General features: G+C 51.2%; 1 protein-coding gene across 8 annotated transcripts in view; it reads left to right on the top strand.

The window, feature by feature from the left end:
• CDH4 (cadherin 4) overlaps nucleotides 1–24,641 on the top strand; it is a 578,825-nt gene that overhangs the window by 419,566 nt on the left and 134,618 nt on the right. For 7 of the 8 annotated variants that reach the window (XM_059898535.1, XM_059898541.1, XM_059898540.1 and 4 more), the window contains 2 exons: nucleotides 12,951–13,055; nucleotides 19,178–19,351. In XM_059898535.1, the coding sequence (XP_059754518.1) occupies nucleotides 12,951–13,055; nucleotides 19,178–19,351 (279 nt within the window). The remainder of the gene's footprint in view (nucleotides 1–12,950; nucleotides 13,056–19,177; nucleotides 19,352–24,641) is intronic. The other variant, XM_059898536.1, reaches the window with a different exon arrangement.

Below are 24,641 nucleotides of genomic sequence, written 5' to 3'. Positions count from 1 at the left end.
TCCTGGAAGACGATGGAAATATCAAACTAATATGATACTTGGATGAGACACATCATTAAGAGCCATAGTGATGGATACGTTACTTTAAGGTGCACATGAAACACTGACCACGACTGACCATAGTCTAGGTCCAAAAGTAAATCTTAACTTCAGGAGTTACCTAAAGTCTGCATAATGTCTAAATTAGCACTAAATTGATAAAAATGTATCTGTTATAATAACAGATATTTATTTCTCTTGGAATTTTCATATAATTCTAACACTACCATATATGAAGATCTTATGCTATAGCCGGATAATTTAGTATTAGTAACACAGCACTGGGCAGGGGACAGCTAAATTCTCCCTCCATTCTAGATGTATTTCTTGTTTAAATATTGTCACCTTTTTTAGTCTTCATATTTAGGCAGTATTTTTTAAAAGACCCTTAAATAACATAATTTGTCATTTTCCTCAGTAATCAATATGAATTTTCAAATAAACATGCTTCTTAAACAGTAAAAAAGAGTCACAGGATTAAGTTCTAACATAATAGATGGAAAATAGAATAATAAAACTTATCAATCCAAAAAAATGCAAGGAAAGAAAAGTGAAATGATAGAATATATGAGATATTTGTCTTTGAGTAAGATGGTAGATTTACAAATATATTATTAATTATAATAATTGAAAATAGATTCACTCATAATTAAAAGAAAACAAATTGACAGGTTATATTTTTAAAAGTCCAACTACATGCAGCTTACAAAAGATACATCTAAAAAGTATAAGGATAAAAAACAAATACCATATGCTAACACATATATGGAATCTAAAAAAAAAAAAGAAAAAGGTCATGAAGAACCTAGGTGCAGGATGGGAATAAAGACGCAGACCTACTAGAGAATGGACTTGAGGACACGGGGAGGGGGAAGGGTAAGCTGGGACAAAGTGAGAGAGTGGCATAGACATATATACACTACCAAATGTAAAATAGCTAGCTAGTGGGAAGCAGCCGCATAGCACAGGGAGATCAGCTTGGTGCTTTGTGACCACCTAGAGGGGTGGGAGGGAGGGAGATGCAAGAGGGAAGAGCTATAGGGATATATGTATATGTATGGCTGATTCACTTTTTTATAAAGCAGAAACTAACACACCATTGTAAAGCAATTATATTCCAATAAAGATGTTGAAAAAAAAAAGTATAAGGATAGAGAAAGTTGAAAGTCAAAGCATAGGGAGGGAAATACCGTGCAAATACTAATCAGAAGAAAGTTGGTGAGGGCTCTGTTGCTGTAAGAATGAAATTCGTGTGCACTTGTAACATGACTTCAGAATATTTGAGCAAAAATTGATAGAACTAAAAGGAGAAATAAATAAGTATACAATCCATGGTAAATTTTAACAAATATCTCTGAGTAAGGAATAGAACAAGCAGACAAAATGTCAGTAAGGAAATAGAAGATTAGGAGCACAGGATTAAGACGTCTGACATTAGTGAGATGTATATAAAACACAGAAACCGGCTGCTGCTAAATACAGATTCTTTTCAAGTATACCCAGAACATTTACCAAATTTAGCCATAGGCTGAGCCTTCAAGCAAAATTCAACATGCTTCAAAAGTTTAGAATCAAACATAGTTTGTGTTCTTACCTCAGAGCAATTAAGCTAGAAATCGATAACAAAGAAAATAACTGAAAAATCCCCATAGATTTGGAAGTTAAGTAAGTGCCTTCTTATTAACCCTCGGGTAGAAAAGAAATCACATGGAAATGAGAGAATATTCTGAACTGAGTAATAAAACTAGCTGGATGTAGCTGAAGTCACACCAGGTAGAAATGCATAGCCTTACATACGTATATTGGAAGATAAAGAAGGCAGAAAATCAGTGATGTTAACATTCACCTCAAGAAGTTATAAAAAGAACAGGAAATGAAACACTTTGTGTTTCAACACAAACAGAGGAGAAAATAATGAAACAGAAAATAGTAGAATCAACAAAGACACAAGTTGGTTCTTTACTGAACTGTAGACTTAGTAAGAAAAAAACCCTGCAAATAATCACTATCTGGAATGGAAAGAGGACATCATGACCAATCGCACAGATATAAGAAAGGTCATTTGCAGGCATTATGTACAATTTATACCAATATATTTGAAAATATACGTGAAATGGATAGCATTCTAGAATATAAAATTTACCAAAACTAACATGAAAGGAAAATCTGAACTGTTTTATTATTATGAACAAAATTTTAATTCAAATTTTTATCACAAAAAAATACCCACACCAGGATAGCTCCACTGGTAAGTTGTAACCAAGCTGTAAGGAGTTGAAACTCATCTTACAAGAGAGGTCACTTCCCCAACCAAATGTACACCATGCTGAAACCATCAAGAACCTTGCCCAAAGCCGGCACGAACCTTGAAAGAACAGTGAGAGAAAGGGTCACTACATGCCAGTCCACTCATAAATAGAGGGGAAGAAAGCCGAAGCAAAATATTAACACACTCAAATTCAGCCATGTTTACATGGGATATATAATGGCCACATTCGTCTGTTCCAAGAATGCGAGATTTGGTTTAATGGTTAAAAGTTAATCCAAGTAATTCAACACAGAATAAAGAATAAACATCACATGGTCATCTGAATAGTGACTGTTAAATTTAACTTCATTCAGGATGAAAATATTCTACAAATTAGGAAAAGAAGAGACCATTCTTAATCTCACAAAGGGTGTCCACAGCAAACATCCAGTCTACAGTCGGAATACTCGAAGCCTTCCTTGACATCAGAAATAGGACAAGGACACTCTTACATTACACGCCAGAGCTTCAAGCCAGTGAGGTCAGGGAAGAAAAAGAAATTGGAATAAATAGAACTAGCGTTATGTGTAGCTTATATAATTGTGAATGCAGAAAATCCGAAATGATCTGTAGATAAGTAATTAGAATTAATGAATGATGTTAGCAAGGGCGCTGGATGTAAAAGCGATTGCACCTCTACGGACCAGGAATAAATAGTTAGAAAATAAAATCTGAACCAGATACCAATTACAATAGCATTAAAAATTATAGTTATAAACCTAACAAAAAATTTTCAAGGCCCTTACATATTACTGAGAACAATTAAAGAAGATCTTTAAAAATAGAGGGATGTGCCCTGCTCATAACATAAGAGACTTAAAGTTGTGAGGATGTCAATTCTACCCAAAGGTTTCTATAGATTCAATACAATCCCAACAAAAATCGCAGGATGTTTTTTCTTTGCTTGTCTGTGGAAGGGTTAAGAGCTGACTTTAAATTTTTAAATAGAAATACAAGGGGCCAAGAATAACCTAGAACCACACAAAGATGGGAGGACCTGGTGTTTCGGACATCAAGACCACAAGTAAAGCAACCAGTTTCTCGACCTCACCACTATTGGCATGTGGGACCCGATCATGCTCTGACGTGGGCCGCCCCGGGCACTGCAGGATGTTCAACAGCATCCCTGGCCCCCACCCCCTAGATGCCAGCAGCACCCCAGCACCCCCACTTGCACCCAAAGCTGTCTCCAGTCATTGCCAAATGCTCCCCAGGGGCAAAATCGCCCCATCGGAGAACCACGGAACTACAGTAATTAAATGGTGTCGTTTGAGAGCAAAACAAATGGAACAGAATAGCCAGCGCAGAAAGAATACTTAATGTTTTAAAAAATCGTCTTCATGGAGGTTTAACTTTTATTCAACGCAGTTCACCCACTTCACATACACGACTTGATGAACCTTGTCAAATGCACACGGTGCCAACACTTGATTTGTTTGAGTGGCACCAGATGGCAAATGCCAGAAAGCTACAGCCCACAGGTCACATCTGACCTGCCACCTGCCTTTTGATGGCCTGAAAGCTAAGAATGGTTTCTGTATTTTTAAATGGTTGTATAAGTGCCTGTATTAATATCCTCGACTTTGCTTCTTGGCCTACAAAGCCTAAAATATTTAACTATCTGACCCTTTAACAAAAAGCCTGCTAAGCCCTACTTAGAATAGTGGGTGAGGACTATCTTTTCAATAAGTGATGCTGGGCCAGTCGGGTACCCTTAAGGGGAAAACGTGAAGTGACCCTGTACCTCACTCCACACCCCAGATCAATTCCAGGTGGATTGTAAATCTGAGTGTTCAAGACAAACCAAACAAATGGAAGAGGATATAGGGAGTGATGTGTGGGGAAAGCTTCCTTATACACAACCCATGAAGCACGGGGTATCCAGGGCAGGTCGATGATTGGACCTGGTTACAAATAAGAATGTACTCATCAGAGCACGTACTTAAGAAAGTGAAAAGATAAGCCAGAGCCAGAGAGAGGATATTTGTGACCCTTAATGACTGACAAAGGAGGCACGTCCAGACTATATAAAGAGAGCCTCAAATCACTACATAAAGACAGATAACCTAATGATAGAAGAAAAAAGAACACAGGCTGTCCACCAAAGAGAAGAGCCAGGGGGTGGATCAGTGTGAGGGCCTGTCAACCTCAGCAGGGCAATGCAGATTAAAGCCGAAAATCCACCAGAATGGCTAACCTTAGAAAGACTGGAAATACCAAATATTGGTGAGAACGTGCCGAAGCTGGAGTTACCGTGTGCTCTTGGTGGGCGTGCATAATGGTGCAGCCTCTCTAGCAACAACGGGCGTTTTCATTGGAAGTTGAATATACGTTTGCCTGGTTGAGAGGAAAACTGTTCCTCTTCTCACACTTCTGACACCAAAGGTGTAGGTTTTCCACCCCAGCCGGTTCTCTGACTTTCCGTGGACACCAACTAGGTGTTCTCTAATTTAATTCAGTTCTGACACTCGCAGCCCGGAGTCAGCGCAGACCCCACAGGCTCAGGGTTCAGTCCCAAAAGCCCACCCCGCTTCGGGCATCAGTTACAAGTGGTGGGTCTCCAGGTTACTCGCTTCCGCCCAGCTTGGTTCCCGCGACCCCCACCTCAGTTCAATAATTTGCTACGATGGGTCACAGAACTCGGGACAACACTCACTTACTATTCCTGGTTTACCATGAAGGATATTATAAAGGACATAGAGGAGCATCCGATGAAGAGTTACATAGGGCGAAGTCTGGAAGGGTCCCAAGTGCAGGACTTCTATCCCTGTGGCAGCGATGGGGTGCACTACCCTCCTGGCACGTGGACGTGTTCACCACCCTCGAAGCTCTCCACACCCCAGAGTTTAGGGATTTTTATGGAGGTTTCATCACGTAGGCATGATCGATGAACTCGACCTCCAGCCCCTCCCCTCTCCCCAGAGGATGGGGGGTGGGTCTGAGAGCTCCAAGCTTCTAGTCATGGCTTAGGCTTTCTGGTGGCCAGCCCCCTCCAGGAGCCCACCCAGAGTCACCTCACTAGAACAAAAGATGCTCTCTCACCCAGGAAATTCCTAGGGACCTAGGAGCTCTGGGTAAAATACTCCTGTCAGCCCATCACTGCAGAGATTACAAGGGTTTTGAGAGCTCTGTGTCGGGAATGGAGGGCAAAGGCCAAATGTGTATTTTTTATTATGCTGCTGGTTTCAGGTACAAGCCCAACGGAAGTGTGTACACATTCGTACCAACAGCTCTGCACCAGAATTTGATAAACCTGAAAAGAACCCAAACACTCATCCTTGTTAAGTTGGATAAGTACCTGGTGGTGGATTCATACAGTGAATTCCTATATAGCAGCAAAAATGAACAAAGCAACAGGATGGGTAAATCTCACAGACACATATCGAGGGAGAGAGGGCAGGCACCCAGGCAGGAAAGTGCAGACTGTGAGATCAGACGTGGACAGCTCAGAATGCGTATACAGCTGCGCAGGGGACCGCTGTGGGAGGGGAGAGGAGGTGGCCCTGGTGGGGGCCTGAGGGACGTGAGGGGGTCCTGGGGGCAGGTGTTCATCCTGTGATCATTCGTGTGTCTGTTCACTGATGTTTCAAGCGCTTTCCTGCATGTCGTTTCTAATTCACGATTTTCAAACATTTTTTAATGCGTGCAGAGGGCTTCCTGGCTGGGTTTGGAGAGGTGGGGAGCTCAATGAGAATGTTGCCAGCAGGAGTTGTGTTAGCAGAAGTTTCTGGAGACACAAGGGCCTCCTTCAAAGGAGCCATTTGCAGCATTAAAAGTCCCGAGAAGCTCTTACCAAAAGGAGCCTTGAAGCAAATCCCTGGAGGAGGGCGCGAGGGGACCCCCTAATTTCCTGGTTCTGTAAATTCCATCTCTCCCGTGTCAAGGTCCCGTCAAGCGCAGTCTCCCTTGTCCGTTATTCCAGCGACTGTGGAGCCAGCAAAACTGACAGCTTTCCAGTTAGGTGAACCATAAAAATTTGGCAACTTCTCCCCTTTTCCTTTCCTTTCTTAGCAACACTTTAAAGGCGGTCTTTTTGTGGGTAATACAAGCAGGGCTGGAATCTGGAAGAACATTTTTGTGTGCAGTCTTGCAGGAAAGCTGATAGCAATTCAATTAGAAAATGTAAATGAGGTCACGTATTTCCCACGGGAGTGCTGAATCGCCCCCGAGGAATCAGAGCAATATTCCAGCCTAACAGTAAATACTGAAGATAAAGTTCCTCGCACCGTTGTCATCTGACTGGCTTCGGTAGCGTTTGGAATTGTCAATGGGACCTGTGGGTATAGTTTGCAAGAAAGAAACTGTTGTTTATGAAACTAATATTGGGTCTTAGAGTGTGTCAGCATCTATGAAAGATAAACTCAGCTGAGCGTTACCCAGCAGCCGGACCAGGCCCAGGTGCTGAACCGCCTTCTTTCCTTGGGGTCTCTGCCTCCCCGGGTGGATGGGCTGAACTTTTCCCCCCAAAGTCCCTGTGTTGAAGTCCAAACCCACAGAACCTCAGAATGGGACTGGGTTTTCAGATGTGATTAGTTCAGGTGACGTCCCTAGGGCGGACGGACCCTAATCCAACATGACAAGTGAGCTTATTAAAAGGGGAATTTGGACGCAGACACGCTCACGGACAGAACTTCGTGTACAGATGAGACAGGGATCGAGGTGATGCTTCTACAAGCCAAGGAACCCCGAAGATTGCCAGCAGCCACCAGAATCTAGGAGAGGGGTTGGGACAGATCTGCTTGGCCCTCAGGAGGGACAGCCCTGCCACGCCTGGGTCTTGGCCTGTGGCCTCCGGAACTGAGACATGAACGTCCGTTGTGGAAGCGCCCCAGTCTGCGGTGCTTTGATTCGGTGACACCAGGGCACTCAGTCACCAGGGGTGTGGCCGGTGCCTTCCAGCTGAGGTGGACGCCCGGCCCTGGGGGTGCGCCGACGGGCCCAAGGCAGCCTCCCGAAGACGGGATGCGAGTCTGGAGCCCGGCATCCAAGCCAGCGGTCCCGATGCCTCTAGTTCTCTCCTCACCTCTGCTTGCCTCTCCACGACCGGCGAGGATGAGTCTTGCCAAGACCCCGATTCTTTAAGCCCCTGGGGTCCATCACCCCCATCCCCACGGTCTGCCCCCTGCGAGTGGGCAGAGCCCATCTTGGTATCATGGACGCCCAGGTTGGTTACAAGACAATGGAATGGAGAGGGCCTGGTTGAGAAGCAATTCCTGCAACCCCCTGGCGGTGCAGCCCCTAAGGAAAGTCTGGCCCCCGAGCGGCCCTGCGTCCCAGCGTCACCCGCTTTCCATGAGCGCCAGAGGGCTAGTGGCCGCGCCTAAACGCCTACACTGCCGACTCGGAGTTTCAACCAAAGGGGGCCCGTGGGGCTTTCCACGCCAGGCGTCACCTTGGGAAAGCACCTGAAGGTCATTAGGTGGAGCCGAGTAACAGAGCGCACACCTTCAGAAAGTAGCAAGACGGTCCTTTTATGCTTTTCCAAAAGACAGCCTCAGTGTGACTGAGAAACAGCAACTCCCAGAAAACAGACAACAGTGTGGTCAGCGAGCTTGCAGACGGCCGTCCACGTGCCTGTTTTCCCCGGGAGGACGGCAGCTGCCTTAGTGAGTGACAATGACCTTCTCGCTCCTGCCGGTTCAGATGGTGCCGCCCAGGCGGGCCTGCTTCAGGCGCGGGCTTGACTGCCTGGGGGACGGCGGGAGAAACAGGTGTTTCCTTCTCCACGTCAGAGACCGCGCAGCTGCCGGGAAGGAGGCTGTCCCCTGTCTAGAGTCCGTGGTCATGACCACAGCCCGGCGGCCCGCCCCGGCGATGGGCGATCGGTAGTAGATCTCAGCGGATGCGCGGAGCTCCCCAGAAGAGTGCAGCGTTTAACTGTGCCAGCGTGAAGGCGCGAGTGATTTCTAATTGCTGGAAGGCGCGTTTTCTGCAGCTGTGGAGAGCCGCCCTCGGGCGGGGCTGCCGGCGGCCCTGGGGTCGGCAGGAGTTACGTGGTGGAGGAGGTCCAGCTCGGGCTGTGTTTCAGGCTGCAGACGGCCTTGAGCGAGTGTCGGGGTCAACCCTTCGTTTTGCCGAAGAAAGGAGCCCAGGGTCCCACAGCCCATGGAGAAAAGCATCGTGGTCGTTGGTCACTTTCCCTGGCCTGTCCCAGGGTGGGCTGGGGTGGGTGGGTCACAGCCTGGGGCACCGTCTCACGGAGGTTTGAGGGGGACGAGGGAATGAGGGTGACGGGTGGGTCACTGACTCCCACTGCCGGGGGGAGCAAAGGGCACGAGAAAGAGGGGCCACTGCCAGGCAGGGAAGCCTCGGACACGCAGGCCGGGGGAGAGGAATGGACTGCACGATCCTGCCCTGTCTCGTTCTGTGGGCCAAGGCGCGAGACCCCGAGGGGGCAGGTGAGCGGCGGGTGTGCTCGAAGGACTTTGAGCCCCGAGAGTCAGAAAGATCCCACGTCGCTCCCTTGGTCACTGGGTGAGTGAAGGCTGTTTGCATGTCCCCGCCGGACACTTTCTAACGTTCTAAGATGCAGCGGCATCACCGGGAATGGTCCCACGAGGGCGGCGACAGGCCTGACCACTGAGCTGCAGCCACGGGGTGGACTAAGGGGGGGTGCCTGGCGGTGGGGCTGGGCCGGGAGAGGGTAGAGGCGGCCGCTGTGTCCTGGGGGTCAGGAGGGTGACATCTGAGTCGAGACCTGAGATGAGAGAAGCCAGCGTTCCCACAGAGGGAGCATCCGCGGGCTGGGGGAGGTGGCCGGGCAGGTCCCTGGCCAGGCGGCCCTTGGTCAGGCGTCTGAGTCTATTTTAGGGCGTGTCAGGGCCCCAGCGAGGGCTGAAAGCGGGGGAGGGGGAGGTTCCTTCTGCTGCAGCCCCGGGTCGGCCAGCACAGCGCTCAGCCTGCTTCCTGCTTGTCTCTGCAGGGCTGGTTTGCTAAGCGGGGTGGAGGCCCCCAGGGGCCGGCCCAGCTCCGTCTCCCGCCCCATGGGGTCCATCACCCCTCACTGCTGTGCTCTGGCCACTGTCCCATCCCTGCCCTCGGAGGTCCCGCCACCCAGTACCCCTGCCTGGATCCTAGAATCTCCCCTCTCTCTGCTTCTCCTTTTCCTGAAACAAAACCAAAGGCTCAGAGGGTACGAGGCCACGCCCACCCCACCAGATCCACCGCTTTGCCCCCATGTCCCTATGGGGGTGATGTCCCGTCACTTCTGCAGGACCTGCCCCGCCCCCAGCAGTGCTCTTCGCCTCTCCTGCAGCAAAGCAAGCGCTGTGATGTGAGTACAAAAAAGAGAGGAGAGAGACCCTCCCTCACTGCCTGTCAAACGCTAACCTTCCTCCTGACCAAAGCCTTCCAGAATCACCCACACCAACAAAACCGACCATTTTTCTCACTAATTGACACCAATATGAGTGACGCCACTCGGTCCCACTGCTAACAGCTCCAGGAAAAAGTCATACATTTTGGCCTAACTTGCTAATTTAATTTTTTTTTTTACTGGGATTGTATTTTTTTTCTGTAAACTACAGAGTAATTTCATTTACGTTGCTCCTGGCAAAACATAATTTTCTGGATTCTCCAGAGCCAGTTCCCAGCCAGGGTACTCACAGGAGATGCCTGGAGACAGCTTGGCTTGTGTCAACGGGAGGAGTGGGGGGCGGGGGGGAATGCCGCTCAACACCCTGCAAACGCGCAGGACACCCCCCAGAGGATGCCCTGGGTCCACACGTCAGCTCGAGCCAGGCAGGGGCAGGCGGAACTGCCCAGGCGCTGGGGGTCCTTGCCGTGCGGGGGGGCGAGGATGGCCGAGCAGCCTGGCCAGGCTCGTGGAGGTGACACACACACACACACACACACACACACGGTGGGGCGGGCTTGTCTGAACATTCGGGCATCCCCCCAACTTCCTTACCGTGGCCCGTAAAGCAGACACGTCCTCGCCTGTGCTCCTGTCCATTACACCTGCATCCTGCCTTCTCCCAGGGCTGCACAGGTGGGCACATAGTCTTGTGTCTTCATTTCTGGGCGGACACAAGGCTGAAGAGGGCAAGGGGTGTGCTCCGAGCGTCTGTTAAAAGAAGTGTGGTTTTGACACTACTTAAGAACGTGAAGCCTTCCCTTGGGATGATGGTGATGGTTACAAGTTTCCTAAAGAACCGCGTCTCAGCTGTTCCCCCAGGGCTGCTCCCACCCTCGGAGTCCCCGGCCCATCTGCCTAGGACACGGGGGCACTGGGTGCCAGGGTCGCAAAGCACGGACAGCATCTACCCTCCATGTCAGGGCACCCCCTTCCGAGCCGAGGAGCAGGGAGGGGCCGAGGGAGTGGCCTGAGTTCAGTCACAGCCCCATGAGCCTGGACCAGTCCCCGGACCTCTGCCCAGGTGTGAGTGAGCACAGCACCCGCCCCTCCCTTCCTGGGCTGTCATGGGCGTGAGTGAGCAGGCGGGAGGGGGCGTCCGTCCCTGCCCCCTGCCCCGCACACAGCGGGCAGCGTGTACAGGAGTGTTCGCTTAAGACTGTCCTTCCAAATATAGATGCACAAGGAAATAATCATGCTATTTCATTCAGGAAAACTTTCTTTGTATGATTTTTATGGGAATTTTCAAAACAATCTCCCCTTCTTAGAAGAGATCGCAAGTAAGAAATACCGTAGTGCTTTGCAGGGCATAGATAGGGCATTCGTCTCCCCTATAGTGTCGTGGATGTAAAAAAAAAAACCCACTAAGTGCCTTTTCAGAACCAAACTCATGCAAATGTTTGTTTAGAATGGCTCCCATGCTCTATTTGTTAAAGAACGGAGATATCTTTCTGTTGTTTTATTTCGTGTTTGTTGAATACCGTTTTATTCTGTCGGTCCTCAGCTACCATGGAAACCAGGCAGACGGCTGCAGACAGAACCCTAGTTAAATAGTTTAAATATACATGCTTGCAGGCAAACAAAAAGTACCATTTTTCAAATGTATATTGAAAGGGAAGTCGAAGGTAGAGAAATGAACTATCTGTATAGATTTTGGTGCCTCTTTTTTTTTTTTTATGAAATCTAATTATCCTCCGTGAAAGTCAGTTCTGGGTTTGACATTTGGGAGAGTTGAGGAGTGGGAGGATGCCGTTTCCCTTATTGAAGCATGTTTAACCCAAAGCTATAAGGAAGCAATGAAAGCAGGAAGGCTGGTGAATCAGAGACAGAGGAGAGGGTCGTAAACAACATTGACATTTGGGGAATGAATCTCATCTACCCTTGTTGCAGCATAAGTAGTGTTAGCCCACAATGCAGACATGGCATGTCATTCCCCGAGTGTTTCATTTTGAGTACAGACCCATGAAATTCGTAACCTGGGGGCCCCAAGCCCTACATTGGTCGTGTTTCCGTGGCTGGGACGAGCCACCTCCTTCCCCAACATCAGGGCCACCGAGAGGGTCAGGTGAGACTCTGTGAGCGGGTCTTGGTCACTCTGCATGTAAGAAGGTGCAGGAGCCTACAGGGCTGGACGCTGGACGCTGGTTGAAAGGAAAGGGGTCCCGGGTTTATGCCCCAGCGATGCTTCGTGCGGTGGGACACGCGGGCTGGTTGACCTTCGTGGCAAAAGAAAAGCAGCCCCGGCCTCATCAGGGCTCCATCCTGAGGGCCTCCCCTCCCTGCATCTCGCAGGAAGCTCAGTGAAGGTGCAGGTCCCGGACCCCCGTCCCTGAGCTGCACACCCACTGCCCAGAGAGGGGCTGGATGCACTGCGCCTGGGCACACGGCCCAGTCTGGAGACCAGAGAGCAGGGAGGACCAGGGAAGTTAAAAAACACAATTCCCTCCCGCCTGCCCATCCCCTGCCTCCACATTCAGGGTCCACGGGGCTGCACTGCCAGTCAGGGAAAGAAGATTGCACAGGGCACCTTCCCAAGAAGGCACTGCCCTGGGTAATGAAGGCCCATGATTCCATCGGTGGAAGGGCCGGAAAGCTGACCCCAAGCCCCTTGGTCAAGAAGTGTCCTCGTGGACGTTGGCGGTCAGCTCGCCTGGTTGGCACGTCCCACGGGGAACTAACTTGAAAATTTCCCCATAAATTTAGCTTTTGTTGAATTGGGGGGACTTGTGTTCATGCTCTTTTCTCAAAAGTGGGGGGAGTTTAGGGTGCTGAGGCAGGGCGGCACAGGACCCCACGGCTGCGTGGGAGGGCCCATGGGGGGTCAGGCTGTCATCTGTGACCCCATCTTCGAAGGTCAGGGCTGCCAGGCGCTCCTTAGAAACGCACCGGGATCTGGGAATTTTGAAGCCGTTTTCATATCCACGTTGCCTCTTGAGGGCAGTGGCTTCTGCTGGGCCATATTCTCTGGAGAACAGTGGAGCTCGCTGCACTTTGCAGAAGCGGCTGGGCGTCCGTGGGGTTCCGTGTATGGGGTGAGGATAGGGGTGTGTCCAGGGCTCGGGCCAGAGGGGTGGCTTTGGTGGTGGTGGGTGCAGGGCACATGCACAGGACCCTGCTTTTGCTCCCAGGTCTTCAGAAGTGGCAGGTGGGTTTTTGGACTTTTTGTATCTTGTTCATACTTTGCCCCAACTGCGCCGTGGGTGCAGTTCTTTTTAGTCCCTTACAGTTTCTTTGTATCTGTTGCTCAAGGAGACGTCTGTCCAGGTGCAAGCCCTGCAACAGAGGGTCCCGGGTCCCAGGTCCCTGCCTGTCTCGCAGTGGGACGCGTCACCTACACTCCCGCCACCAGGAGAGGTGAGCACTACATGTCGCTTATTCGCTGCTAACCAGCTGTCACCCTCCTCGAACCCTGATGACTGGGGAGGGACTTGCTGCCGTGAGGACAGAGTCTGGATTGTTTATATTCCCTGCTCAGTGTCACTTGTGAGTGTTTTATGAGTCACCTATTTGCTTGTACTTGGCTCTTCATAATTCTGTGTTCCTACCAGGCGAGTGGTTGGGTGATAGAAAAAGATGACAAATGATAACTTTTTGCATGTAGATTGGAGGAAGTACATATGACTATCGTCCTTCCCTGACACTTTCCTCTCTCTCTTTTTTTTTCCCCCCTTTTTCAAAAAAAGGAAAAAAAAAAAAAAAAAGAGGCGATAATTTAAAACCTGCCCCAGGTCAGTTTTACATTATTCATCTTTCACTTGTGAATGATGATGGAAAGGAAATGACCGAGGTTCTTCCTAATGTCGGGGAGTCCCTGAAGACCTCACCTAGAAGTCACACTTGATTACGCTCATAATCAGACACAGAGAGCAACCTTCCTTACAAGGAGAGCAGGCCCGGGCGGGCACAGGGCTGCTGGGAGCTTAAGAAAATAAGATAATGTGCCCAGTGAGGAGCTAAAAACAAAAGCCACCTCGGGAAGGTGGGTGTGCAGGTCACTGCTGGGCTCCAGGTTTGGGCTGGGTGCCAGGAGAAGGTGGGAAATGATGACTTTTGGGGGAGGATGGCAGTCGTGCAGCTTGCCTGTGAATCTGGGGCCTCGGCCTTCCCATGAGAATGGAAGACGGTCCTTGTCTCCATTCCTCCCCTTTTCTCTTGAGTTCACTGAACTGTGTTCCTGAGTGTGGGGGCTTTGTCACTTTGTCCCTGGAGAGAGGATGCCTACGCCAGAGACTGGTCCTGAAAACCTGCCGAGAGAGGAACGCCGAGCCCAGAGACGAGGTGACCTAGAAGGATCTTAGACCCCCGTCCTGGGCTCCGCAGACCTCCACGCGCTATAGGCAGAGCGGGGGTACACACCCCTCGAGGGGGACCAGCCCAAGCAACCGCACAGGCACGGGATGGCGTTTTGTCTTTGCCAAGTGTGAGTCCGTTGGGGCAGTGACTCTGTAGCTCACCTGTATCGCTCAGGAGCGAGACCACCGAACCCCCCAGGTTGTGACGTGAAGAAGCTACACTCCAGAAGGTACCCCAGCCTCCTGCCCACGCCCCAGCTGCCCCCAAAGTGCAGAGCTCGTCCAGCCCCGGAGGGGGAAACGGAGGCCCAGAGGCAGGAAAAGGCTCATCCCGGGTCCCAGGCCCGGCGCTAGGACCCCAGCCTGGGGAGGCCCCACCCCTAGTAAATCACCATTTCAGGGCATCGTCCGCAGAACGAATCTGATGCTAAGCCTGATTGGTGAAGGCTCAGTGGGAGAGGCTATCTGAACTGAGAGATGCTTTGTAAATAAGAGCTGATTAAGAAGCAGACGGATTTAGGGCCTCACGAATGAGCGTCTGGCCTCTACGTGGTCTGTACCTGGGAGCCATGGCCCCTACCCTTCCTCCGCCCTTTTTGGGAAAGGCCCGCTGCGGGCGGAACAGGACAGACGCGTGTCCTGAGCGGTCCTGGCCCCTCAAGATGCCCCTGTAAAAGCCCGTCTGCCACCCCTTCCTGGGGTCAGGGCTCCAAGGGGTCCCCAGGGCCCAAACGCCGGCACCCCCGCTGCACGCCGTCCCCCGCTCGGCGGCTGCTGGTCGAGTCCCACCTACTCCCTGGGGTGGGCTGGGCTGGGCTGAGAGCCCCATCAGAGGACCAGGCGATTTCCCCAGCGCTCGCCATCCTGCAAACCCGCAGGTACCAGCTTGGCTGGCTCCAAGGCCAGCGCGGCAGTCGGGACCCTCCCCGAGCCCCACCAGTTACAAGACCTCTGACCTGGGCTGAACTGTCTGTGAGGAACCAGTGATGTGGCACCTGGCCAGCCCGTCAGGGCCGGGCTGTTGGTTTTGAGAAAATTGTGACACGTTACATACACAGAGAGAGACAAACAAAACACACACGGATGTACACATGTACACACATGCATGTGTATATGATACATAAGCACACAGGCACGTGCACATATATGTGTGTGCACGTGTGTCTCTATGTGCCTGCCCCTGTGCATACATGCGTGTGCCTATATAGGCCTGTAGGTGAACATGCACATGTATATCAGGAGCATAGAGGCCACATTCATGTTATCACCCAACACCTGCCATCGCTGGCTCAGAAACACGGGTGACCGGGGTGCAGTGGGGAAATCGGCAGCTGTCGTCTGTTCGGAAATACCTTCGAGAGTGGCCAGAAACATGATTTACCATTAGTATGGTTACGCGTCGGGGTTTGCGTGCCGCACTCTGAACGGCCCGAGGCCCTCGCGGGTCCAGAAGCGCGTGCTCGCGCCATCAGGTGACGGGTCATTGTCATTGTCGCGTTCCTCCCCCAGAGAAGTGGGTGTGTCTTCCCAGCTGAAGCTAGTGCAGGTCTGGCATTGATCTTCGCCAGATTTTGTTATTACATTTGTCTCACAGCTTTAAAATAGTAGCAAATATGTGCAATTTATTTAAACAACACTAGGGAAATTAACGCCGTGCAAGCTCAGCCTAAGCAAATGAAGACAAAGCAGGTTTTTAAAAGGAGAACGGCTCGATGAAAACCTTGAAAATTCTGAGTCTAAAATTCAGAGGCTCCGGTGAGCTTCTGCAGGTGCCCAAGCATCAGCGGGCGAGGCAGACCTGCATCCTCTGTGCCGCACGTGGGAGACGTGGGGGGAGCCGGGACGGCCAGGCTCCGCCTCCCAGAGGCCGTGCTTGTGGCCGGGACCCCTGCCCCAGCACCCCACACACACGCACGCAGACGCGCTCAGAGCAAACACCAAGCGGGTCCCCTCTGCTGAGGCAGGCGCCTGCGCCGGGTGACCCTCGTTTCCTGTGAGGCCGGGAGCCCCCGCAAGGTCGTGCGTCTGTGGCGCGTGGCAGTCCCCTGGAGGGCTCACTGAGCACACACGGCAGGCGTCAGCACAGAGGTGGGGAGTGCAGGCGGGAATCTCACACTTGGCATTTCTCACTTGGAAGCTGACGCCGCGGGAACTCAGAAATGCCTCTGCTGGTCCGAGGTTTTTCACTGACGTCGTTGGGCCTCTCCGATGGGAACGTCCGTGTCCGCCCAGCCCACCGCACACTGACACGAGGACCCGTAGAGGGGATGGGGCCTCATGAAGAAACCCCAGAAGTGAGGGGGACACGCAGATCCTGCCTCTGCCTAAAGAGCTGTGTGGCCTTCAGAAGTTACCTGGCCTCTCTGAGCCGCCCGGTCGCCTCCCTGGTAGAGGGGGGATGACCTTCCTGCAGCCTTGGCAGTAGGGAAGACGCAGGCAGAGACGGTGCAGAACGCTCAGTGCCCACACGGCGTTGGCTGCCCCTGACACGTGGAGAGCACGTGGAGTTGTCTGCGTCCTGGCTGCAAGGGGGGGTGTGGCCAGGACCATCCTGAACGCTGTTCTGTGATGCTCATCGAGGAGCCTAGAGATGACTCCACCCCTGTCATCAGGAGAGATGCAGGGTTGGTCACAAGGCAGCATCTGTTAGTTTGACTTGAATAGACGTTGAGAGAATGTCATGTTTCCGTAGAAATCAAGGCCGCTGGGGATGCACACACCTTGCGTGGATCCTTCTGATGAAGGATGGGAAGCGACCTAGGGAAGCCTTTTGGTTTTTAATTGCTGCAGACTCTTAAGTGCAGGAGCTCAACACGAAAGACAGCTGGGCCCCTGGTGGGGAGAGTCCCAGAGGGGGGTCTCTTTGGAGTGTGGCTTGTCCAGATGGATTTTTCCATTGATGTAGCATCAAGTTTTGGCATTCAGGACTGATACTTTTCTTTTTTTTAATGAGTTTTGTCTACGTGTGTCTAACTTATTTCTATGCAACTTTTTTGCAAAAGGGAGTGGGGAAGGTTCAACGGGCAGTGCCAAGACCAACAGGTTCTCACTGGGTGGGAGCTCAGCTGGAGGGTGGGGACCCCGCCATGATTGGAGAGGGGCCGCCGCTGCCTAGGGCCTCCAGCCAGCTCTGTCCTCTCTGGCTTGGGCTGTCCTGGTCCGAGGTCTGTCTCTGCCCCGTGAGCTCTCATATGCTCCTGGCTCTGAGACTCGGAGTGACATGAACATCAGCCATGAGGACGGTGCAGAGGCGGCCACACGGGGCACCTTGAAGATAAACATGGAGGCGATATAGGTGTAGATGTCTCGTGTATATGTGAGTCCTGTTGGCTCTTCTAATTATACAATTTCATGTACATTATAACACTCAGAAATACAGAAAGGTAAAAGGAATAAATTAAAATAAAAACTCACTGGTGACCAGAGAAAACCAGAGTTTACATTTCTACATATTTCCTTCCAATCTTTTCTCTATCCTTTTAAGAAACATGGGGACTTATGCTGCCTGTATACTTTGGTGCCATTTCTCCACTTCCTATTGGTGTATGGAATTTCTTCATATCTTCGAAGAGTAACTTCTTTTTTTTCTTAATACATCTTTATGGAGTATAATTGCTTTGCAATGCTGTGTTAGTTTCTGCCGTACAACAAAGTGAATCAGCCATATGCATACATATATCCCCATATACCCTCCCTCTTGAGCCTCCCTCCCACCCTCCCTATCCCACCTCTCTAGGCCGCCGCAGAGCACCGAGCTGATCTCCTTGTGCTATGCGGCTGCTTCCCACTAGCTATTTTACACTTGGTAGTGTATATGTGTCGATGCTACTCTCGCTTCGCCCCAGTTTCCCATCCCCCCGCCCCGTGTCCTCAAGTCCATTCTCTATGTCTGCATCTTTATTCCTGCCCTGCCACTAGGTTCATCAGTACCATTTTTTTTTTTTAGATTCCATATAGATGCGTTAGCATACGGTATTTGTTTTTCTCTTTCTGACTTACAGAGAGTAACTTCTAATGACACGTGGTATTCCAAGATACGAACGTAGTGTAATGCATTTAACTATTATTTACTACCATCAGACTTCCAGAATTTTTTCCTGGTATTTTTACTATTTCACATATACATAATGTTATTATAAAGACAACTACAATGAACATCTGTATTTGGAGGGTTTTGTCCACATGCAGTTTCGTTGGGACAGATTTCCAGCTGTGGAGTTACGGGGTCAAAAGCGAGGACCATTTTTGAGGCCCCTGATAGTTGTTGGCAGAATGCTCCCCCCAGCAGTGAGGAGCCCCACGGACTTCAGAGCAGCCGACATTCAGTCCCGCTGGCTCCCGCCAGGCATGGGCTCTTATCAGTCTAATTTCCATAGCAACCCTCGGAATTCAGTGCCGTTATTACCAAGCCCGTTTTATGAAAGAAGTAGCTGGAGCTGAGAGAGATTAAGGGACTTGCCCTGTGTCACATGAATCTTTGGTTGCAGGTAAACATAAGACACCAGGTCTGTTTAACGCCAAATCCCACACCCTCAACCATCACCCTCTGCTGACTCACTCACAACACGCTCCTCAGGGAGGAGGATTCATTTTGTTTACTCTTGTCAGTTTGATGGGTGAGGAGGCTATATTGCTTTAATTTGCGTTGTTTGATGACTGGACATTTTTCATGAGTTTATTGATCCTTTGTATTTATTTTGCTGTTAATTATCTATTTGTGTCTTTTTCCTGTTATAATAAAGTTCCAGTTTTTTCTTACTGATTTGTGGGAACTCTTTATATAGTCAGGCTCTTAGCTCTTTGTCAGATTTGTTGTAAATTCATCAGTTGCTTTTAGGGTATGTTTTCGTAAACAAGGGTTTTAAGTTAAAATGTATGAATATTTTCCTTTGTAATTTTTTCCCATTGTTTTGGGCTTAAAAAGCCCTGATGTACTGGTTAAAGAGTCAGCTATATTTTCTTCTTTGTTTATGGTTTCTTAACCCCCATTTAATCTGTAGTCCATTTCTTTGTAGAGATGAGGGTCTTGCTAGATTTTTTTTCCCTGACACGTCCCCACTTTTCCCAACACCATCCAATCTTTCCCTGGATCTACGATAGTACAAATTCTAACAGATGCCTTTTCCTCTGCAAAACCTAACCAGGCTTCTTTTCCTCTTCTCTCCCTTCCAAATAACGCTGCAGAAAGGAAAGAAGAGTGCAGCCCTGGACCCTGTCCAGCCGCCGAATGACACGCTGTTGCCGTGGCCGCAGCATCAGAGCTCCAGTGGGCTGAGGCGGCAGAAACGGGACTGGGTCATCCCGCCCATCAACGTGCCAGAAAACTCCCGCGGGCCCTTCCCACAGCAGCTGGTGCGGGTAAGTGGAGACCCTCCTGCCGGTGGGGAAGCTCTCGGCTTTAACCCCTGCCTCTCCCGGGATCTCGCGAATCAAGTCTGATGGGCTCGTTCCTGGAGCCTGGGACCGGCTCTGCACTGGGTGTCTAAGAAGGTGAAGAGTTTGCCTTTTCAGTAATGAGATGAGTAATACACAGAACAGAGAAGAGTCGGAAGGGCAGTTGCGTCCTCCAGGGTGGACGGGCTGCTTGCGTTGGGTCCACTGTCCCCGGTTACTGTCCAGTGGCTGCTCTGGTGCGTGGAAGGGGATGGGACGGAGGCTTGGGTCGTGGCCTTTGACCCCTGACACCTTCCTTTGGGTCTGCACGTTCACACTTCTTCCCGATTATGACTAAGATATTGAATGGAGAATGATGGCTTGTCCGCGCTGACCATGATCTTGGTGAAAAGTCAGAGGTGCTGAGGCTGAGCCTGAGGTGCCAGGGGGCAGTTCTGTGTCCCTTCCCTTAGGGTCACCTGCTCCCAGCAGCCACCATGAGGCGGCTTTTCCTCAAGGACAGAAGGACTCGTTTTACAAATTTGTTTTTCAATAATCAGGGCCATCAACTAGCATCATCTTCCCTTTGAAGGAAAATTGCAGCCCAATCTGAGCAACAATTTGATAAAGTGGTGGTGAGAACCCTAGTAAATAATCCCATCTGTGGCGGGCGCCTCTCCCCATCTGTGGAGTTAGGGCCCCTCGAGTGTTATTAAGGCGTCGGCTTCATTCCTTGGCCTGATTGGTCTGTTTTGTTTCCTGTTCTTTTTGATGCAGAAAGCTGGGGGGTGGGTATTAAAATGCAGAGATGAAGCAGCAAACCTCGCAGGGCCCCCCAGGTCAGACACCCCACCATACACACCACAGAGACGTGTCGTGACTATCGCCCTGCCTTCACCACATGTGATGCTGTGACTTAGTTTCCTCTTTGTTCCTGTTTCTGGCCAGAACTCGTAAAACCCATGCAATTTCCTAAATGATAAGAGCGAAAAAGATGTCTGCAGACATCCATAGCAAACCCCTTCTAGCACACCTGAGCTTACATGCATGAGAGGACTTTTGGGAAGTCCCAAGGGAACCTAAGGCCGGGGCTAGCCACCAGGGGTACCAACCCTGTGACTGCAGGGCTGGGACCTTCACTTTCCCCTTCCCCCTGCCGCCCGCCCCAGGAGGGAAGAGGGGCTGGATGTTGAATCAGTCACCAGTGGCCCACGATTTAATCAGTCGTGCCTACGTAATGAAGTCTCCGTAAAAACCCAAAAGGACGGGGTTCAGAGAGCTTCCGGGGGGTGAACACATGGAGAGTCAGTGAGAACGGCACTCGGGAAGGGCGTGAAGGCTCCGAGCGCCTTCCCTCACCTCGTCCTACACCTCTTCCATCTGACTGTTCCCGAGTCATACCCTTTACAATAAACCAATAATCTAGTGAGTACACCGGTTTTCTGAGTTCTATGAGCTGCTCTAGCAAATTAATCGAACCCAAGGTGGGGGTTGTTGGAACCTCAGATTTACAGCCAGTCGGTCAGAAGCTCAGGTGACAACCTGGACTTGGCAATTGACGTCTGAAGTGGGAGCGTCTCAGGGGACTTAGCCCTTAACCTGTAGGATGGACGCCCTCTCCGGGTAGATGGTGTCAGAGTTGAGTTAAATGGTAGCACCCCCAGCTGGTGTTGCAGAGAATTGCTGGATGTGGTGACACCTCTGGTATCAGAAGTGCCGTGTGTGGCAGTCGTGGAAAAAAGGAGGAGCAGGAGGGTGTGTCCAGCTCAGCATATCACCAAACACAAGTGTGTGTGCCCGTCGCACGGGGGAGGCCAAACAAACCAAAATGTCGGAGTTTGGAGCAGAGAAGGGTTTACTGCAGGGCCAAGCAAGGAGAATGGGTGGTTCATGCTCAGAAACCTCAAACTCCCTGATGGTTTTGGGGGAGAAGTTTTTATAGGCAAAACTTGGGGTGAGGGCTGCAGGGTGTGTGACTTTCTTCTGACTGGTTGCTGGTGAGGTAACAGGACGGGGCTCTAGGAATCTTGTGCTCAGCCTGGAGCTGCCATCCTCCACCTGGGTGGGGTCCTCAGTTCCTGCAGAAGAACTGAAGATACTGTTACGTATATTCCTTGAGCAGGAACCAGGATCCTGCTTTGATCTCTGCACTGTAGTGTGATTGTTCCCCCTTTGTTTCTGCATTCCCTTACTTCCCTGGTTAGCAAGTGTTTGAATCTGCTCTTTGGTATTCAGGAAGGTCTAGGAGACTGAAGCCTTTTTCCTGCAAGTAAGAAACAGGGGACATGGAAAGGCTTTTGTGACCAGGAGGGCCCCATAGGGTCCTGCTGAGTTTCAGTCACACAGAGCCACCCTCCTGCCTCAATCCCCTGGGATGGGAGTTCACTTCCAGAGCCATCACCCGCCCTTGAGCGGCCTGCCTGGGAGGGTGAGATCACGGCGAAACAGAGGTGAGGGCTGGAGGGAGGCACTCAAGCATCGACCCCCCAGCCGGGGCGCAGTTTCCCAGACTGAGCGTCCTCCAGGCCGATGGGCCAGGCCCAGGGCACAGCCCATGCCGATGGGGATGCCGGTGACTCGGTTCTGGGGCCCCCACCAGCCCTCGAGGCCCTTGCCGCGTCGGACTGCCACCTGCCATTTACTTAAGATTTTCTCTAGTAGTTCATTTTCATTATAAATAAATTTATTCTAAAAGGAGGCTTTATTAGCTCACAATTGGAAAGCTGGAGGTATTTGTTACGACGGAAGTCGACTGTAAAACAAGCATAAAGCAGAGAAAACATAGCTCTTGGTAGTGGGGGGGACATGCAAGTGTTGACGTGTCTTAGATACACTGGAGCCAGAAGCTTCCTCTCAAGTGTCATCAGGATTGAAAGCAAATTGGACAGGGAGTCAGGTTTTCACCGTGCGAGCCAGTTTTATTGAAGGCCTTGGGCTGTGCTCCCCAAAAGTCATCTCTAGTAGAAATTTGTCCATCTAACTCAGGGATTGTCAGATTTTTTTTTTTAACATCTTTATTGGAGTATAATTGCTTTACAACCGTGTGTTAGTTTCTGCTTTATAACAAAGTGAATCAGCTATACGTATACATATGTCCCTATATCTCCTCCCTCTTGCGTCTCCCTCCCACCCTCCCTATCCCACCCCTCTAGGTGGTCACAAAGCGCCGCGCTGATCTCCCTGTGCTATGCAGCTGCTTCCCACTAGCTATCTATTTTACGTTTGGTAGTGTATATATGTCCATGCCATTCTCTCACTTCATCCCAGCTTACGCTTCCCCCTCCGCGTGTCAAGTCCATTCTCTACATCTGCGTCTTTTTTCCTGTCCTGCCCTGAGGTTCTTCAGAACCATTGGCAAACTTTTTCTGTAAAGGACCAGGTAGTAAATGTTTTAGGCTTTGTGAGCCTGCCAACTGGCCTCTGTTGAAAGTATTCTACTCTGCCTTTGTAGTGTGAAGGCGGCCCTCGGCAATATGTAGACCAACGGGCGTGGCTGGGTTCCAATAAAACTTTATTTACAAAAACAGGCGGTGGGCCCGATTTGACCCGCAAGCCAGATCCACCTCATTTCCCAAACTCCGGGAACGTCTGGCTGAGTCATCCTCACCAATACTCACTCTTGGCAGGAACCTTATAGTGATGGATGAGTTTGTAATGAGCCCTGAGGGGGCGTTTGCTCACTCACACACTCACACATGTGCATTTGGCAGGCATCTTACCGCCCCTGGGATACTCTGTCATCCTGGCTCTCAGAGCTTTCTCAGAGTTGATGATATGGGTACCGACACGAGGAATTTCCGTCCTCTGTGCCCAGTCACACCCAGGCCTGTGAAAGGTCCCAAAAGGGGAGAAGGCCACTGTGGGCAGAGCCCTTGTCCTGCAGGGGTTCCCGAGATCTGCTGGGTCGCTTGGTCCCGCCACGTCTGTCCTCTGCCGTGTTCTTTCAGCCTGGCCACTTCCGGCGGCCCCGAGGCAGAGAGGTCGGGTCTGGCAGTAGGAGAGGGGAGAGCCGGCTTCCCCCGACCAGCAGGCACTCGCCCCCACGGGCCTGTGGGCGTGTTGAGGGGGCACAGTCTTCTCACAAGGCCACGGTGACGTCTGTGTGCCCTGATGGGGGACGTGCACAGCTGTGAAGCAGGGAAATGAGCCCCCTCCCCAGTGAACACAAACCTTGCAAAATCCGGCAGGAGAGCAGCGACGGCGGAGCTCTCGGGCCCCTGCACATGGGGCTCCTGAGGACCCTCCTTGCCGGGGATGTTTCTGAGCTGGGGCCGTGGGGACAGGCGGTGCAGGCGTGGCGTCAGGCGTGCAACGATCCACATGCCGGAAGCCGGCAGCCGCTGCCCGGACTCACTGAGCGGCAGCCCCTCCTGTCTCCTGGTCCGCAGTGTTGCTGTGGTTTGGAGAGACCGTGTCCTCTGCTCCTCGGACCCCCCGACGCGTCCGCAGCCCCCGGAGGGAGGCTACCTCCCGGTGGACGTCTGCTCCCACGCGGACTGCAGGGAGCGCTGACGCTCTGACGGGCATTCCCACAATTTCGGAAACCTAACAGGACAGAGGTTTATTTCTTGCTCCGGGGAAGGTCATTTGGGGGCTGTCACGCGGGGCGCCAGAGTGAGGAGCGCAGGATCGGCTGGGCCTGGACGCGGGAAACGCCATTCCCGCCTGAATTCCACTGGCCGAATTGCAGGGGACCCCGGGGAACACGGCCCAGCTCTGTGCCCAGGAGGAGGGGTACGTGTGGGAAACGGCTGCGTGCTGCCCCAGTGGGTTTCCCCAGACGAGAAAGTGCGCGTCCTTTTGGCTCGAAGGGCCCCATTGCGCCAAGGAAGGGGGTGGTCTAGGTGAGCCATCAGACCTGACTCACCTGCCCTTCTCCAAGCCGGGTCTGTCTTTACCCCACTGTCCCGCTGTACTTGCTCCGTAGCACTTAGTACAGTCTGACGTCATGCCTGCTCTTTATGCATCCAAGGACAGGCCTCCTGAAGGCAGGGGCCCTGCCTGCATCTCTGTGCTGTAAACGACAGGCACTACGTGTGTCGAATGAATGAATAAATGAATGAGGGAGGGAGTGATGGCAGCAGTCCCGATGGGGGACGCTGTCCCAGGCACCCATGGGCTCACACAGCATGCTGGCCGTGGCATGTGGCATTTGGGGGGGGGGCGGATCTTGGCACTGCTTCCCCCGGAGTCAGCCTCCAAGCTGAGCTGATCCTTATGGGGAGATGGTATCTCCAGCAAATGGAAAATGGAATCTCCGTTACAGTTTCTGTAA

Source organism: Balaenoptera ricei, chromosome 15, assembly GCF_028023285.1.
Source record: "Balaenoptera ricei isolate mBalRic1 chromosome 15, mBalRic1.hap2, whole genome shotgun sequence".
NCBI lineage: Eukaryota > Metazoa > Chordata > Mammalia > Artiodactyla > Balaenopteridae > Balaenoptera > Balaenoptera ricei.
Note: the sequence above shows the minus strand (reverse complement) of the source record. Positions and strands in the feature narration are given on the sequence as shown.